The 17470-nt window shown below is 40.1% G+C and overlaps 1 protein-coding gene across 1 annotated transcript in view; it reads right to left on the bottom strand.

The window, feature by feature from the left end:
- The window catches only part of PCNX2 (pecanex 2), a gene marked incomplete at its 3' end in the record, with an annotated part of 159128 nt that overhangs the window by 16020 nt on the left and 125638 nt on the right, over positions 1-17470 (bottom strand). The window contains exons 26-28 of the mRNA XM_082305421.1: positions 7993-8246; positions 4326-4559; positions 2062-2165 (exon numbers count right to left, since the gene is read on the bottom strand). Of these exons, the coding sequence (XP_082161547.1) occupies positions 2062-2165; positions 4326-4559; positions 7993-8246 (592 nt within the window). The remainder of the gene's footprint in view (positions 1-2061; positions 2166-4325; positions 4560-7992; positions 8247-17470) is intronic.

The following is a 17470-nucleotide window of genomic DNA, read 5'->3' as shown; positions in this document are numbered from 1 at the left end:
AGGGAAAGCTTTTGTGAAGTAGCACTGAAAAAGATACTGACAGAAGCTTCCATTTAATCCCTTTTATGTCACAAAATACATTTAAAAAAATACAATGATTCAATACTGCCCCGGAGCACTTTCTTAATAAAAAGAAAATCAGGACTTAAAAATACAGGATTATACAGAATGGATTCAGAAAAACAGCGATAGAGCTGTGCAGTGCATATGACTGCTGCATTTTTTTGCCCTTCTACAAACCTTTTCTCCCCAAGAGAAGTATTTTTGAGCATGGAGCGTCCACTCACCAAAGGAGAGAAACTAATTTGGTTCACTGGTAATTTTCCAGATTTTAAAAAGACATGGTATAGCTGACTCCTGCAACTATTATTCAAATCTTTACAGAAGACTTTGCAAATAATTATTCTCAACATTCATACTTTTCACGTTGAGCTTTAGAAAGTCTCTGATAGTATTATCTCTTTCCATTAGCTACTGACCATGTAAGCCAATAAAAATAGGTGACATTGTTATTGTATCTGTACTAGTGCCAAAACATTGTAATGAACATTTTAAGATCCTGTGGAAAGTACATGTAACGTGATGACACTTTTAGGAAGCTTTTGTGATATTTTTAGATGCATTCCTAATATTGCTGTGACATATCTATTGCAGCCCCAGATCAAATTCACTTTAATCTTTTCTCAAAAAAAAAAAAAAAAAAAAAAAAATATCACAAATGCACATCAACTTTGCTATCATGTCCCCAAACTCTAAAATTCGGATCATCAAAAAAATAGGGCAATTTTAGAAATACCGATGACTGACTTACTAAACATCACACTAATTCGAGTGCATAGAAATGAAGGGAGAGGAAACTCAACACAGAAGACAACTGCTACAGGAAGGGAATGCGCAAAGACTAGTAGAAAAGAGATGACGAAAGCCACTTTAGAAAGCAGAAAGCAGCAGCACACCAAGAAATCAGGCGTGTGGGCCATGAACATTTTGTGTGACTGACTGGAAGATGAAGACATAAAAACAGACGTTACAAACGACTCAACAGATCACAAAGCTAGAATGAATATTTAAAGGACTGTTTTATCTTGTAACAGAAAATGCATTCAAAATCGCACATGCTGTCTTTGTTTGCTTGTTAGTAAGACAAATCCTCTCTAAGGACCGTGTTGATAGAGGGCTAGCTAGCTGTATTCACAGTTTTATGCCAATACAGCAAGGTCACTTAGAGACTGTGTATTTACTCATCTTCTCTACTGTTACTAAACTCTTGTGAACACAGGGAGTTCAAATACCTCTAATAAAAATCTAAAATTAGGAGAGAAGTTAGACTGTGATAAAGTAAAGATTATTTCATTAATAAAATGCTTTATCTATAAAATTAATTACTCAGGCTAAACACTTAGCACAGCATAAATGGTACTTTATAAAACCTAAACAACTCGGAACTCCTAGTGAAAATGGAAGAATCCCTAAGGAAAATGTAAGGTGATGAGCATATCCAGAAATAAACTTAACCAAGCACATTTTAATTAGCCAGACTTGCTAGGAAGAAGTGTTTTGAATGAATGAATGGATGAGTAAGGTAGACTGAGAACAGACAAAGCTGCGGTCTCAACAGATGCGAGGTTCTCCCTTCCTCCATCACCAGAATGAAGTGGCACAAGGAACATGGAATACAGCCCTGAGGAACAGAGGACCCTTATGGATTTATTATTATTTAGCTAACTAGATGTCAGAGTACTTTGCAGTTTCTTCCCCTTCTGGAGGAAGCCAGCATTACAGTAGCCAGGCCAGGCATGAGTGAACACAAGCAATAATCATCGGCACCTATTCTTTCAATGCAAAAATGCTCTGCCCTGTGAAATAAAGACTGTTATTAGTTATTAAGCAAACTATCAAAGTAAAAGATGTCCAGGAATGGCAGAAAACAAATTATTTTATGGAGGAAAGAGACTTTGCCTTGATCTAATCTTCTGCTGAGATTCCACATTAAGTGAAAAAAGACAAATAGGTTTAAAACAAACAGCTTTAAAATGAGGAAAAAGGATTCCTAAAAATTACCTGATGGCCATATTGTGAGCTGCCGTTCCCAAAGCTCTTCGACCCAGTATACACAAGGCAAAGGAAAGTGTCACTAGAGGAGAATCCTCATCGCTGTCCAGGTGCTACAAGGTTTTAAGAATAGCGTGTTATTCCAGATGCAAATACCATCTCTAAAAGCAGTGCAATACTATAGATCATAACATTCATAAAATTTGTTTGTAGCTGGACCTACACACAAAAACATTCTTTGCAATTAAAGGAAGATCATTGCCATCAAAGGCTTTCTGCAAAGTGCAAACTGATTTTGCCCACTGGCTAGAAACAGAACACTTCAATCTCAGGTGGCAAGATTGCAAGGGAGGGGAGCTTGGGGGGGGGTGAGCTTGGGGGGTTTTTTGTTTGTCTGTTTTTTTCTGATCTGACATTCTAAACCAGAGCAGATTCCTTATTGCTGAGAGACACTGCAACTGGAGGCAGCCAAACCCCTTTTCATGGGACACGGTGCATATGAAATTCCCCCACAGATTCCAGAACAATCTATTTGGAAAAATTTGGGGGAACACACTTTTAGTGAGTAACAATATATACCTAAATTATATACTATTGATGACACTGACCTCACATTTTAACAAGCAAAGTCAAAACATTACATCGACATATACTAGCTCAGGAGAGTTTCTTTACTGAAATTTTTGCAAAGAAAACCTTGCTATCAAGCAGGAGGAAAAACTGAAACAACCCCTCATGAATGTGAATCTTTAGGAGGATACAGACTATTTCTGTCCATGCAATGGGTGATTTCTTACAGCTTTCTTTGACTCTAATACTGAAGCCACTTATAATTGAGAATGTAGCTCCTTCTATAAAATACACTGATTTTCAGGGCTCTGTGTACAGTAAAACTTCCTTTACATCTTTCTTACCTCCTACATGAATTTTACCTCTATATAGTTAGTGAATTACAAAAACAGAGATAAAAGAAAAAGATGTAAAAATATATATATAAGGGGTGTGTGTGCACACTAGTGCAGGCACTCCTTTGCTCTTTTAAGTCTAACTCAGTTAAGTTTCAAGTCTATTGGGCATCCCTAAATCTATTATTCTGTTTGAAAGTCTCAGCCACATAACAAGTGAAAAAGCATCATTTAACAGTGGCTTTCCCTGCACCATGCAATTCTTTGTATGTCCAAACCTGGGAGCTGAGACATGGAGATAGGAAAGAAAAGAGATGAAATATTCCCAGCAGGAGGAGATGGTGGGGAAGGCTCAGAGGACAATTCAATGAAAACAGTATCAATGCAATGATATGCAGAGGAACTGGTGGAATGGTACTCAGGGTCAGAGACATGAGAAGGAACCGAAGTGGAGAAGAATCATTAAGATTCAGCGATGTTATGCCAGCTAAGGTCAGTGGTAGCAAATGGGATGTGCACTCAGCGATCCTAAATGAAACATGCACAAGTAACAGTGTGTGGTGGCCAGGAAAGACACACTTCTCATTTTTTGCCATTATCAGCAATAATCAGAAAATTAGATCAAGAGAATATGCTTGTTTGAAACTGTATTCTCCCTCTGGGCTATCTGGAGTATTCCATGAAAATACGGTAGTGCATTTCTGACAATCAGCAATCTTAGTGGCTCAAAGCATGTGAATGCACAGCTGTAAACCTGCCCTTGACCTTCTAGAGCTGCGAGGTAATTTCACACGGTTTTGTGGCACGCTTCACATTTGAATTATGAGCTCTCAGAAGTGACCTATCCCAGCAGTGAGTTTGTTATGCACTTCCCTACCATTTGAAGATTGTACCCAAACATACCTTTTGGAAAGGGTACATAAACATTGCAAATATTTGGAAAGGTACCCAAACACTGGCAACACTGAAGGAATGATGACATTCCCTGAACAGACCCTACTCCAGCATTACTTCTGCAAACACTTATTATATCCATGCTTTTTAGAGATGATGAAATTAATGGTGTCGGAAGTGTGCACAATAAGGAATTGGTTCTGTATTCAAAGACTAACTCTCCTTAAAACTCAGTTTTTGCACAATGGTAGTCCCCAAAATATGTTTTTTCCATTCCACAAAACATGTATTTTCCTTTGATGTTAAATCTGACAGCTTAAATGAAATAAATTTTATTGTATTAATCCTGAGCAAGCTAAAGAGTAACGATGCGTCATTTAACTCCTATCCCAAGAATTAAAACTACTACTACAAAAAAAACCCCAACCAACCAACCAACCAATAAAAACCACCAAAAAATCAATGCAAGCTTACCTCCACTCTTTTTCTGGCACAGAACTGAATCCAGTCCAGATAAACACTGCAGAAACTAGCTCTTGTTATTCCTTGGAGACATGGAACATAATCTTCGTCTATGTTAATGTTAAACATTGCAAGGTCACGTTCAATATAATGCCACTTTGCGTAAGGCTGCAGTATCTTTTGGATGGATTCGTCTTTTATCCAGTCAAGGATTTTGGGAGAACTTGCTGTAAAGTATATTATACTCTGTGGATAAAATGTGCAAACGTTAGTCACTCTATTTCTGATTAAAGGAGATACATTTTACACAGAAGAGAATAAATTAAACAGGACCACACTAACTACCCATAACAGTACATATTTTTCCTATTTTTTACTGCTTGGCATCATTGCTTCACAAAACTGTTCAAGTTAGAAAGATGATAAAATTGATATCTAAACAGCAGACAACAGAAAAAGAAGTCATATTTTTAATACCTTCTGCCTTATAGGAAAATTAATACAAGCAATAGACTATGATAAGAATACAGAGTTCCAGCTTTCAAACATGTTAATTATGGAATATTAGTGGGGTTCTAGAGCCCATCCATTGATACCGAGAAGGTGGTATCAATAAAAGTTCCGGCATATTTTGAAAAAATAGTAGTAGATGGTCACATGCTCAAAATAGGACTCTCTCCCCTTCGTGGACTTCTTGTTTTCTAGGGGATGAAGCTTTCCTAATTCTTTAACAAACAGTTCCACCACGATTTAACTACAGAGGTGAGATTTGACAGATGTGTACAACACAAGTCTGAAAACGCCTGTTTTAATTGATGTTTTCACTCTGCATTTAGTGGCATCACTATTTTTGTTATTTGTCGATAAGGCCAGTAAAGAATAATGGATTATTTCTTATATGTCAGCCTAAGAAGCTGATAACTGATGTAACTGAGTTTGCTTTTAAAGCAGTGAAGGAGGAGCAGCATTCAGCAGGACATCTTTTACCAAATGCAGAAATATTAGAAAGCAGCAAGACTCGTATCTCATATCTGTGCGTGGGTTTCTAAATGCAAGTTCTTCTAACCGCTGTCTCTGAAACCATTAAAATAATAATAAATAAAATAAAATTAAAAATCTATCTAAACCAAATTTAAAGCATATTTTCAAAAGAATATGAAACTTAAGGAGAAGTTCCAGTGCTGCAAAGGAAAGTGGCATCAGCTGGGAAGTCCCATTATAATGTTTTATGATTATAACTTTTGTTTTAATAAAATATATTAATTTAGAATTGAGTTCCAAAGCAAACGAGGGGCAAGTGAACATGACTGAAGATGACATAGTTCTACTTTACCCATGCAATGGAAATATTATTAAGCAGATAAATGTATAAAATGAAAATATGATGGATTAAAAAGGACAGAAGCACCACCAGCCCCTTTAAAAATTCACAGTTTATCTTTCAAATTGCACAAAAATACACAAGCAAGAGGAAAATTAAGCTCCAGAGGAAAAAGACAAGTCAGACAGATACAGACTAAGGATGGACCCTTAATTTCTTGGCATGTGGAGAACGATACACTCTTTAAAAAAGATTCATGCAGAAACAATAGAGCTGAAAACACAGCACGCAGCAAATGCAGGCTTCTTGAATACTAAAAGATGTCTAAATAAGAATATATTGAGAAGAGATGGAGGAGGCACGAGGGAAAAATATCACAGTAGTTGGGCAGGAAATGATTTCAAAATATATGCAGAAGGGCTACAGGAGCTGACCCACTTTATTTGTGGAGAATAAAAAATCCTTTTATAGGAAGAAATACGGGCCTTTCTAGGCTGTCAATGAAACTGCAAGTGAAATAAATACATTAGGAATAAGACGCTTAGTGCAACTCATTGTTTAAAAGACGAATGTGGTAATTATTCTTGAAGGACAGGAGAACTGAAACAAAGCATACATTTTATTTGTTGATCTTCAAAATACAGTTTGCTTTTTTTATTATTCTCACCTGTGTTTCCAGAGAAGCAGATTCAGCTGGGGAAAAATCAGACTCGCAATCAGACATAGAAACAGCAAAAACTTCTGCCACCTAATTAAATTCTGCGCTTACTAGCTCTTCCTAGATATGTTTTGTGCACAAGTACATCCTCAGCTATATGGCAATTCAGAAATAATATGGTAAATATTTACAATATTGTAAGCTACAATGAATAAACTAGAAGCACTCCAAATGCTCAGTGCAATGGAAGTGCAGTTGCTGCTGGAACTCCAGCCTAAGTGTTTTCTGAGTTTGTGATTTATGTGACCTGAATTCTGCATTAACTAGAGTTCTTCTTACAATGACTTTCCTATGCCATTAAAACGAATGTGACAGGGCTTTAGAATGGTCACAGTGAAATTGCGCAGGGTCTTTACAGCTCAAGATTCCCCCGTAAGAAAGAGCTGGGCAAGGAATGAATTCTCACCTGTTTCTGATATTGTTTATCTGGAGGTAAGTACTAAATAAACAGGATGATAGCTGATCTGATACATAATATAACCTTCTCACCTTCTGAGGCTGTACTAAGGATTTTACCAAATCTTATCAGAGCTCCTGTTTCCAGAAGAAACTCATAACTTGAAGAACAGGAGAAGAAAATCTCCATACAGCTTTCTTTTGGGAAGTGTCATTCTAAAGAAGGGATCTCCTGAGCATGCTCTCCCTTCGCTGAAGGGAGCCCCAGCCCAGGCTAATATCGAAGCTGCCAACAGGTTATTATTATCTTCTGTTCATCCTTTAAAGGACTGACACCTTTCTAAGAATGAAGATCTGTACATGCAGTGTTATAGTACTGGCTCAAATAAATCCAACCACAAGAGATTCAATTTTCACCCCTCCAAAGCCATAGGTGGTGGACGTAACAAAAGTAATTAGGAAAGAGATGTCAGGGATGGTTGGGAGCTCTAGTGAGTGGCTTTGCGGCAGTAGCAATGGCACAGGAGGCAGCATTTCATTCTTGTTGCTTTAGTAGAAAACAATAAAGCTCAGCGATTTCTTCATTTGCTAGACTGGAAAGGCTTTGGCAGAGGATGAAGGTGTCTTGCTAGACTATAAGGTTCAATTACCGTAACAAATTAATATCTGCCTGGTCATTGTGATCTTAATAGTGCAAATATAGATGTGATATAAATGAATTGCTGCTTAATCTAATGGAATAAAACAACTTCAAATGTGTTGTAGTTTATATGTAAAACAGCAGGTAAGAAGGGGGTTTGCACTACTAAAAAAGTATAGTTGAGAAAGAGCTCTTCAGAGATTTCCCAAGAACTTTATGCTTGTTGATCTTTTTTTTTTTTTTTTGCCAGAAAAAACAGTGGAAAGGCCAAGTCAAGAAGAAACAACAAACTGTCAGTGAAGTTTTGCTTTGTAAGAATGCTTCCTCTGACTTTATCGCTAGAGGATGTTAACTCACCTTCTTGATTTCTGCTTAAGCATGCCAGCAATCTTCTGTACTAACTCTAAGTGGTCAGAATCAAATGTAGCAAAGGGAGATATGAATTAATTATCCCTATCTAACATTAAGTCAGTCTGACTGCCGGGAGTGCAAATGAATAAATATAAAGCCAAAAATTTCAAATGCTATTTCTAATACACAGCCAGCGTTCATTCTTTATGACAAACCTGCCTAGGAATATAGTCCACTTTACCGAAGAGTTTACCTTTATATAGTATCTGATAAGTATTCTCCGCAGATCGAACACTTGCAGCATTGTTGCAGCGTTGTTATCAATGATGCTATATCCTTCCAGGATGTACTGGGTTCGTGTTATTTCCCACGTCAGCCATCGGAGGTTAAAGGCTGCATTACACGATAACAAATGAGGCAAGTGCCCGGGCTTACAACAGCAGCAGCCTTCATTGTCTTCATCTCCTTCTGTTATAGCCTCCACTTCTCTCTGCTGGCAATATGTCCCTTGGCAGTGAGAAAAAGAGAGTATGCTGCCAGTTATTGGGGGAGGAGGAAACAAAGGACTTCTTCCAAGCTGACAAAGTATGACCGAAGGCTCTATGCACTTAGCAAAAATCTAATAGAGCGAGCTACGGCAACAAATTAGATGTGCCAATTGATCCACGCGCAGTAGCGAATAAAGAGCTGTACGTTATTTATTTGCCATCGCCTATAAAAGCCAAAAGGGCCCAATCCAACGTTCTAGGTATTTGGTTCTGAGCTGAGCTAAACTACAGACCACAGCTTCTGCCTTAATAAAAACTCACCAGGAAGCGACACTAACGAGTCTCGATTCATCAGGCACATTAAGCAAATTGATCCAAGTCTCAGTCTACTACTTCAAATTACATACAGGATGCAAACAAAGATTTCACAGTGTGTCAGAGCACTTATAAAATCCAGGTTTTAGCAAACTATCCTGGAAAGCAGGTTCCAAAAATAACATCCAATGGGTTGTTCTCTCTCCCACCGGAGTAAAAGCTACTCCGGATCAAACATCGCTAATGAATAACACTAGAGGCATGAGAACAGAACAGCTTTCTAATTAGCTGTAGATCAAAATAGAGTAAATCTTCCTGAAAAAGAGATGTTACCTCAAAAAGAAGTCATGAGGCAGATGCAGAAACAGTAATATATCTGCTCTGCAAACTCTGCATTTCTGGCCTGGCCTGTGCACACTAGAAGGTCAAGCTGAGCCCTTTGGGATTTGGCATCTATGAAAATGTGGTTTCTACACCGTGTAGGGCACTACAAATCAAAACCAAGGTGGACACCCAGATGCTCCTCCCACTGTTCTCAAAATACATGAGTTATTTGTTCTTGACGCATGGATCTTTTTAAAATTTACTCTCTGTGGGCTGTTGCTGAACTTACTCTCCACCGAATTTGTACATAAACCGTCTGTCAAGGCCACCTCCTAAGATGCAAGTTACACATATGTCTCGCATGGGCCGTCCGCCAACGGTTCAGTATCGCCCCCCGAGAGAGCTGGCTCCGTCAGCTCCCAAACGGAATCGATAGGAGAGGAAGGTGCTAGACACTGTGCTGCAGTTCAGCAGCTAGGAACCCTCCCCGCCAGGACCAACAGGCCTGTTCCGTTGTGTCGCTGTAAACGGGAGAAGAAGTTGCCTATGTTCATCATCTGAACGTCGGACTGGGAAAGAATACAGCGTCAGCTCCGATCCCCCCCAGTTTGCCAGCAGCCCGAAAGAGAGCCTGGAGCAAGGCAGCATCCCAAAGGCCTTTCTGTGGAGCGTCATGACAGTCGCTGTGCCCTCGACTAACCATCCCGGTCCCATCACAACTGTCTGGTCAACAAACTGAGGACCTTTAGTTTGTACCGATAGAAGTAGCACCCAGCATATTCCTTTCTCCACACCAAGAAAAGCCTTTCAAAATATAACAAAATATGTTAAAGTATTGGTTATCACCTTCTCTTTTTTTGCCCATACACCTTCTAAAATGTATCCAGCCAGCAAACACATACAAGAAAAAAGATGAATAGAAAGATCTGAAGGAAACGTGAGACAAAATGGGATTGTAGCCCTAAGGGACAGGGGGAAAAAAGATCCAGTATATTCCAGTGTTCTCCGTTCAGTTTTCTCTAAGTGAAAACTTACACTGTGTATCCAGTGTTGTTCACACACTGATATGTATTCCTCCTTGAACTTCAGGGATATACAATATGACAAATTATTAAATGTCTTCAAGTAACCCAAATATAAACATCTTCCAAGACTGCCACAAGGTACAAAACATGTACGTGTATCAGGCTGACATTTCCAGTTGGACTGGACATGAACTGGACTGCTTCTGCTTCATATTTCACAGATTTCGACAGGAATTAACACTTATTGCTCAACAGCAAAAAAGCAGCAACTGCTCTGGGTCAGCGGATGCTTTTCTGAAGTCAAGTCAAAAGACATCATACTCAAACTGAAGTAGGGAAAGGCATATTCCTTTGTATGGAGCTTGAAAAGAGTAAAATAACTACTCCGTGCTGGTGCTGTTACTATTGCTGTTATGTTTATTTGTGAAAGCTTAAGGGTCTGTCAGTATTAAACTGAATTTAAGAAAAGATACATCTTCATCCAAGGTGCTAAATTAAGTATTGCCAAATGTTTATAAGCAATGAAAAACACAAGCCTAATACACAACTGCCACTGATCCCCTTACAACTAAGGGAATTAAAGATGGATTTGCTCAGTCTGTGTAACTCTATTCTTAAATATTTTTTTTCTTTTGGTATGGAAATACCACATTTCGTTCCTATGGAATGCTGGACATTTTTATGTGCTTTCTGTATTATCTCTATTAATAAATACAAAATATTATTACTCGAGACCCTGTAATTACTTAAGCCATATATTTTGTAAAATAGAGGGACTAAAGAGGCTGGCAAGGCAAATAATAAGTGAATTCAAGAGACCCTCAATGCTTGAGGGAAGCTGTCATCGCACACATAACAAACAGAAGAAGAAGATGCCAGAACAATTATTTGCATTCTCAGCTAATTTGACAGGTAAAAATATCTGTAAGTCATCTTTGCTAGGTAATTTTAATCAACTAAAGTTAAAATTATACTACAGTGGACACAATCCACATTGAACTTGAGGAGTGAGAGACATTCTAACCGGTATCATGTTATTACAAAAGCTCTGGAAACCAACCAAAGGAGCTCATGTGGTTATTGTGCAGATTTATTCCCAAGAATGAAATCAGGGCTGTGCACTGTCAACATCTGGCAAACATGCACTTGCTTAGCAAAAACTGTTTGATGGACTCGGGTACTATCACCTTGGGGATTTGGTGTGTCTTGACTGCTTGCAGAGCCTCTGGGGTATCCCTGTTAAGTTTAAAGGTATAATCTGAGCCACAGCCAGTGCTCTGACAAAACACCAAATCCCTATTTCTATCGTCATGCTGCTGATTAGGATTCCCAAACGACATCTAGTAAAAGGACTCAAGTCTGCACAGACAAAATGCAGGCTTGATGTTCAAGTACATGTTGGTTCCCCCCCAATCCTTGCAATCAGTTCTAGGAAGACTGTTGGTAATTTTCTCTCATCTTTAATTGAGCCTTACTTTAATCCCTAATGCACTGGCTGGACTTCAATGCCACAGATTTGCATGTTACTGAGAAACTTCATTTTACCAGTGTGTACATCAATCCTTTTTGGTTCATTACTCTAGACACTGCAAAGACTAAGACCATGTGCTCAGTTTTATTCATTGAGCCAAAAGGGACAAGTCACAGTAAATGAAGTTTTTACGTGCATCTTTTACAGAAGGGCGACCCTAAACTTTTGCATATATGTTATACGCTGATGACTAAAATGACAATTTTTATATTGCTTCTCGAAACATTATGAAGTTCAAGCAACTCAGAATTATTCATAAAACTAAAGAGCAGGGAGCAGAGCGTGCACTTCAGTTCTGCAATGTAATTAAGTGTAGTACCATTAAATATTAAAATACAGGAAAATGTTTTCACTGGTAATTAGTCAGTTTAAAATCAGAGGGAAAACATTTTTTTTTTTTTTACATTTCTTTCTGCAGTAGAAAGAAAAGAAGCTCTCCCTCTTCACTCAAGCTTAGTCACTCACTGTGACCCTTGCTAGTACAGATGAGATTTCTAAGACATCTAACACTGGATGGTTGCCAAAAATCCATCAATGCAAAAGCGTGTGCCAGCTGAACAAAGCAAGGTCAATCTATGTGAGCTCAGGAGAAAACCAGGGTGAGAACTTGGAGCTCTTTCTATTTTCCTGACGCATCAGGATTGGAGGACTGACTTGTGCTCTGCCAGAGTGATCTGACCTAAATGGAAATAAGAAAATTGAAACTGAAGACTGTAATCTCACTTCAAGAGGATACATAAAATACACCTACATTAATGACCACCCACCCTTCTAGAATTTAAGGCTGAAATCAAAGTGTGCTTTTGAATTTAATTTTGAAAACTCAGTGAGTGAAAAGAAGAGCATTTTTCAGTTCTGAAGGGCCAGAAAGAAAATCCCGTAACACAACTAGATACTTCTAGAAGCAGTTTTAATTTCCATAAAACATTTCAGTTTAGCAACACATCCAGAATGGGGAATAATTATTGTGGCTGAAGGTAGTGATGGCTTGAGCACTAAGGATTGCTAACATATAATAAGCAACTAGGGTGCAAATGTACGTAGAAAGGGCTCATAGGGCTCATGCACTAACCCCACCCTGCAGACGTTAAGAAGATCATAAATCACCCTCCTGCACTAGGCATTTCAAGCTTTAAACTCCGTGATGCCAACAACCAGTTTTGGACTAGGGGATTTAACTAGGTGTTGAGTCTGAGAGATGGAGCTGGATATGGAGATGGGAGCCATGGAGATGGACTGAAGCCCAGGGTGACTCCTTTTGTAGGCCATGCAGAGGTCTCTTCACCGACAACTCCACAAAAATGCCGGGTTGCTCATCATTTGTTTGGCAAAATCATGCACATGAATATTTTACAAATAAATGCATTACAGTGGAAATATCTGACTCTGCTCCACCAAGCTCTGCTGCAAAAGTATTCACAAATTCTGATGGATTCTCCTTCTCACCCAACACATTTCTTTTCTGCTCAGGATAGGAGCTTCATAAGCAGCAAGTTATCACCCAGAAGACCAAAGAGCATAATTACAGCCACTGAAAGGCCACCCTCTCCTGAAACAAGCATCAGATACAGCTCTAGAAACAGAGAAAAACTAACACTTCAGAAAGGAGTGAACTGAGCTCCCAAATGGAAACTCATGAACCCCAGAACTGGACACATTCTGGAAACCAGCAACTGTTTTGGCTCTTTCCTGCTCTTTTCCTTGTGGAACTGGGATTAAGAACAGTAATTTATAGGCTCTGATAGTCTCAGGTTGTTTCAAAGAAAAATCTCAGGACTTAAAAACCAATATCAATTCCTCAAACATCAAAGCTGTTAGTTATAAAACTGTGGTTTGGTTTTCAGCTGCTTCAGGTGCTTGTATGCCTGAAAAATAGTCTGGTTTTCAAACCAGATCAGTTGCTCTAATAACAGGCATCCCCTCTTCTCAGAAACCTTTCCTTTTCTTGGTCCACAGAGACACATTATGGAAGCCCAGGTGGAAGAAAGCATTCTCTAAAGATGGTGGTTGTTAAACTTGCAGCTACCAAATACCATGAAAACCTCTCATGTCACCTCTTCTGGAGTGCAATGCAAGATGCAACATATTGTTTCTGGCAAAGACATTTTCTCAATAAAAAGGCTGCAGTGCATCTAACAACATGTTCCTTCCTTCCAGAGGTCCTCTCTGGTGCACCCATACATACATATAAAGTTGTGGAAGGGAGGAAAGGGAAAAAAGACATCAAATATTTATTCTAGTCTGTGTTACAGAAACTATTCTAAGCCTATTTGAAATTCATAGATGGCTTCCACTGTTGGAGCATCATTGTACACCTAGAAAGGCTTGTACATCACAGATTTCCTGCATTCAACATAAAATATCCTCTTCCCTGTTTCATGCCATTATTCGCAATTAAATGACCAAGATTTAAGAAACCCCTTTGCATCCTTTCTGTTCATGCCTGTAATATTTCGGAGCATTGTGTCTCTCAGTCTTTGTTCTTTTCCACAAACAATGTACTTTTGGTTTTTAACCTTCTCTCCAAAGAGATGTGTGAAAAATGGCTGCTTTTGTCTGAACTCCTTGTAATTTATCAATACCTTTTAATGGTCTGATGCATACACTGAACACACCTCAAGTGTGGTCTCAGGAAAGACATGAAGGTGGGGACTTTTATTTCCCAACAACAAGAGGTGATTTGTAAAAGCAAAAAGGGAAAGTTGCAACCACTCTTTAAATAAAGAATGAGTCTTGCTAGTGCTACAGAGACTTCAGACACAAAAATCAAACACCAATAAACATTCCTTACACTGGTAATGTACTTGCTACTGTAATAAAACTATACAGCGTACACATACACTGCAGAAATGAGTAACTGTCCTTATTTCTTAGACATCATTACTATGCCTAAAGCTTATAACCTAAACTGGCTGCATTCATACACCACTTTGCGTGGGAAGTAAGCCAGCTAACACAGAGAAAGCCCCACGGGCGATCCCATCCTGCTGTCACAGCTGCCTTCCACTACGTACAATTACATCTCTCTCTGCTCTGTGCTTCTTTCCTTGATCCATCTAATGAAGTTCCAAGTGAAGCATGAATATCGCACGTGCAACATGCAGCAACAAAAAATCACAGCAGAGATTTAGAAGTTAATTACATGATTGAAGAATATCGGGCATGAGTTAGAAAACAGCTCCTCAAGATTTCAGCATCACCACCCGTAATTTCTCCACATGTAACGCCTAACTGGATATTCTCCAGAAGACATTTTGTAGAGGCACAGACTAAAGAGGAAAATATTTTAAGTCTTCCTTGTTCTACAGGGAACACGCGGGAGCTAGATATTTTGACATTCTTTCGGCTTGTTCCCTGATTGCGGGTTTTCCCCTGTCTCTTCCTTTCAAATTAAATGGTACATTATGTATTTCTTCTGGCAGGCTGCTTTTAGCATACTGCTGTGGTCTAACACAGACAGCAGAGTTAAGTTACTGAAGGGCTTGATTCCCCCACACCAACATGCAGCTACCTGAATGTTTTCACCTAGCCTGAGCTCATTACTATCCTCTCTTCGTTTTCGGAAAAGGAGGAGTTGGGCGTCTCTTCTCAATGCCTGGCTCCCCCCTGCTTTACACACAGGACGAATGACACGATGCAGGCACATCCCCTCTCTCTCCATAGAAAGGGAGAGCGAAGAACTAATTCACACAAGGTGCTTAATTTGAACAGGACTAAAGATGGTTGAGAGGAATCCCAGCTTTGCTGACTGTCGTCTTTCAGTCTGCTCAGTCTGTGTCTTCTTACCCTGTCTGCAAGGGTTTGGTTGGTTGTTTTATTTGTTTGGGTTTTTTTTTCATTTAAAAGCTGAGCCAAATGCTTCTATTACATACCGTTAGAAAGGCATCTGGATCAGTCATTTATAATACCAACTCTCAGTTAGGCTGGACTGCAAACTGGGGAGGCAATACCTCCTGCTCCTAGTACACTTAAATTCAGAAGACTCTATGACCCCTTCTTCGAGCACTACTGTGGCAGTATTGCCAGCACAGCTTTTCAGCTACCGCAATGAGAAACACCCGTAGGAAAATCCAGAGCTCCACAATGCAAATATTGCTTTTGGTATACTCATAAACAGAAAACAGTCACCGACACAGAGAGCACTGTTCTGATTCACTCATTTCCAAAGCAAACACAGACTTCCTATTTAAGGAACAGCAGATTTTTAAGGCCCTCAATTAAAATTACTCATTTGAAATTGAAGTTAAGCAGCCAAAGCTCAGAAATTACAGATTTCAAGTTCCTCCTCTAGCCCTTTCCTTCTTCCTTGTGGGAAACCATTCTGTACAATGAAAGGAATCAGGGTCCTATGTGAAAAACAGTGCATGACCAGATGGCTAAAAATAGGAATGTAAGATGCCCAAAGCAGACAAAATGAGCCTAGTGCTTAACAACTGCCTCTTGACTTCGTAAACCACCAGGTTCTTCCATGGCAGTTGCATACACTCTTCCCACTTATGCAGAAAAAAATCCTGCTGTATTCAGTTGTACCCCACACTCACCAGCTGCAAGATTTGAAACTGGGAAGGACGTGCTGAGTCCGCGCAGGAAATGGCTCCTGGTGCTGCTTGGGGGCAGCCCGGTCTAACTTTCTGCCCCTGCAGGCAGCGATCCCGCCCAAAGGAAGGAGCAAAGAAAACCCTCCAAGGAAGAGTTTCAGCTCAGTCTCAGCTTTCACAGAGCTTCCTTGGGACAGCCCTTGTCCCCTTATGCAGCTTCTGCCTTCAGGTCTGCCCTTCTGGCTCCTTTTACTCAGACTCAGTGCCCCAGTGTTTGGGCACCCTTGCGTAACCCCTATGGGCCCACCAGAGCAGGGCTCCTTGCTGACACAAGGACAAAACCTGTTACAGGCAGGGCATGGTACAGCAGCATAGTTTATCTAAAGCACACCAGCCCTCATGGGTTACCGGGAGACACAAGCAACCCTCTGGTGTCAGCACACCACCTCAGCAAGCCTGCATGGGGCACACAGCAGACTACTTGCCCACACTTTGGAGTCCATGAAGCTTTCGTTATCGTCTGCGTCAGGCAGATCCATCTTATCTGGCTTGTGCCTGCTTCCCCTCTGGGCTCCTCTGTTCCTCCTACTCCATCCTTAAGCAGGCTTGTAATTCATGTGGTTTCTCTGGCACCCATTCTGCACGGTCCAGTGGGGTTCAACTCTCACATAGCATGTCAAATGCTACACGTTTGAGCTGTTCTTTCCTCAGGTATGTTCCTTTATTCAATCCTGTGGCTTCTCTGTGCCAGGCCAAACAACGTAATAACAATACTCATGCACTCCTAGTTTCTCTTCCCACAACACCTCCTCTACCCAGAGAAAATATTCTGAAAGCTAGAGAAACCTTCCTTACATACCATCTCTGCGAGGACATAAACTAATGACACATTTTCTCTTATTCTTGTAATAACATCATCCAGTGGGTTCAGAGAGAACAGGGGGAGTCCATTTCCCTCCCATTTCCATCCTTTTCCTCTCCTTCTGGTACTGGGGAGTCTCTTCCCCCAGTGATACTCTGAGGGTGAGGAGGAATAGGGGACTGGATTTGTACTGAAGATGAGATAATCTAGGTGAGATTCCCATTCCCATTTTCCCACTCCTCCTCCTCCAGTAACTTGTCTGTGCTTTCCCAGTTCACAGTTTGCTGCCGCTCTCTTGGTCCAGGTCTTTTGAACCCTCAGGTAAGGGTGCTGCTTTGCAGGCTGCCAGCCTCCTCCTGAGGAGCACGAGAGAGACGGGGAAAGGAGATATTCGTGATGAGAACTCAGCTGGCTCTAAATGGCAACCCATGAAACAAAGGAGAGGCTGCGGGGCTCAGCCCCAGCTGAATTTAAAGACCTGTTGCAGCCAGCACATTGGATCTATTCACAAAGCGAACCAGCTACAGTAGTAACACTGAACAGCGTAAGGCAATCTGCATGGAAAGGTCAATTTTCAGACCCATTTAGTTACTCGAACTGTGGTTTTAGGGAATACGGAGATGCCTTGACAGGTGGCACACTGCAATT

This window comes from Platalea leucorodia, assembly GCF_965183815.1.
Source record: "Platalea leucorodia genome assembly, chromosome: 3".
NCBI classification, from domain to species: Eukaryota; Metazoa; Chordata; class Aves; order Pelecaniformes; family Threskiornithidae; genus Platalea; species Platalea leucorodia.
Note: the sequence above shows the minus strand (reverse complement) of the source record. Positions and strands in the feature narration are given on the sequence as shown.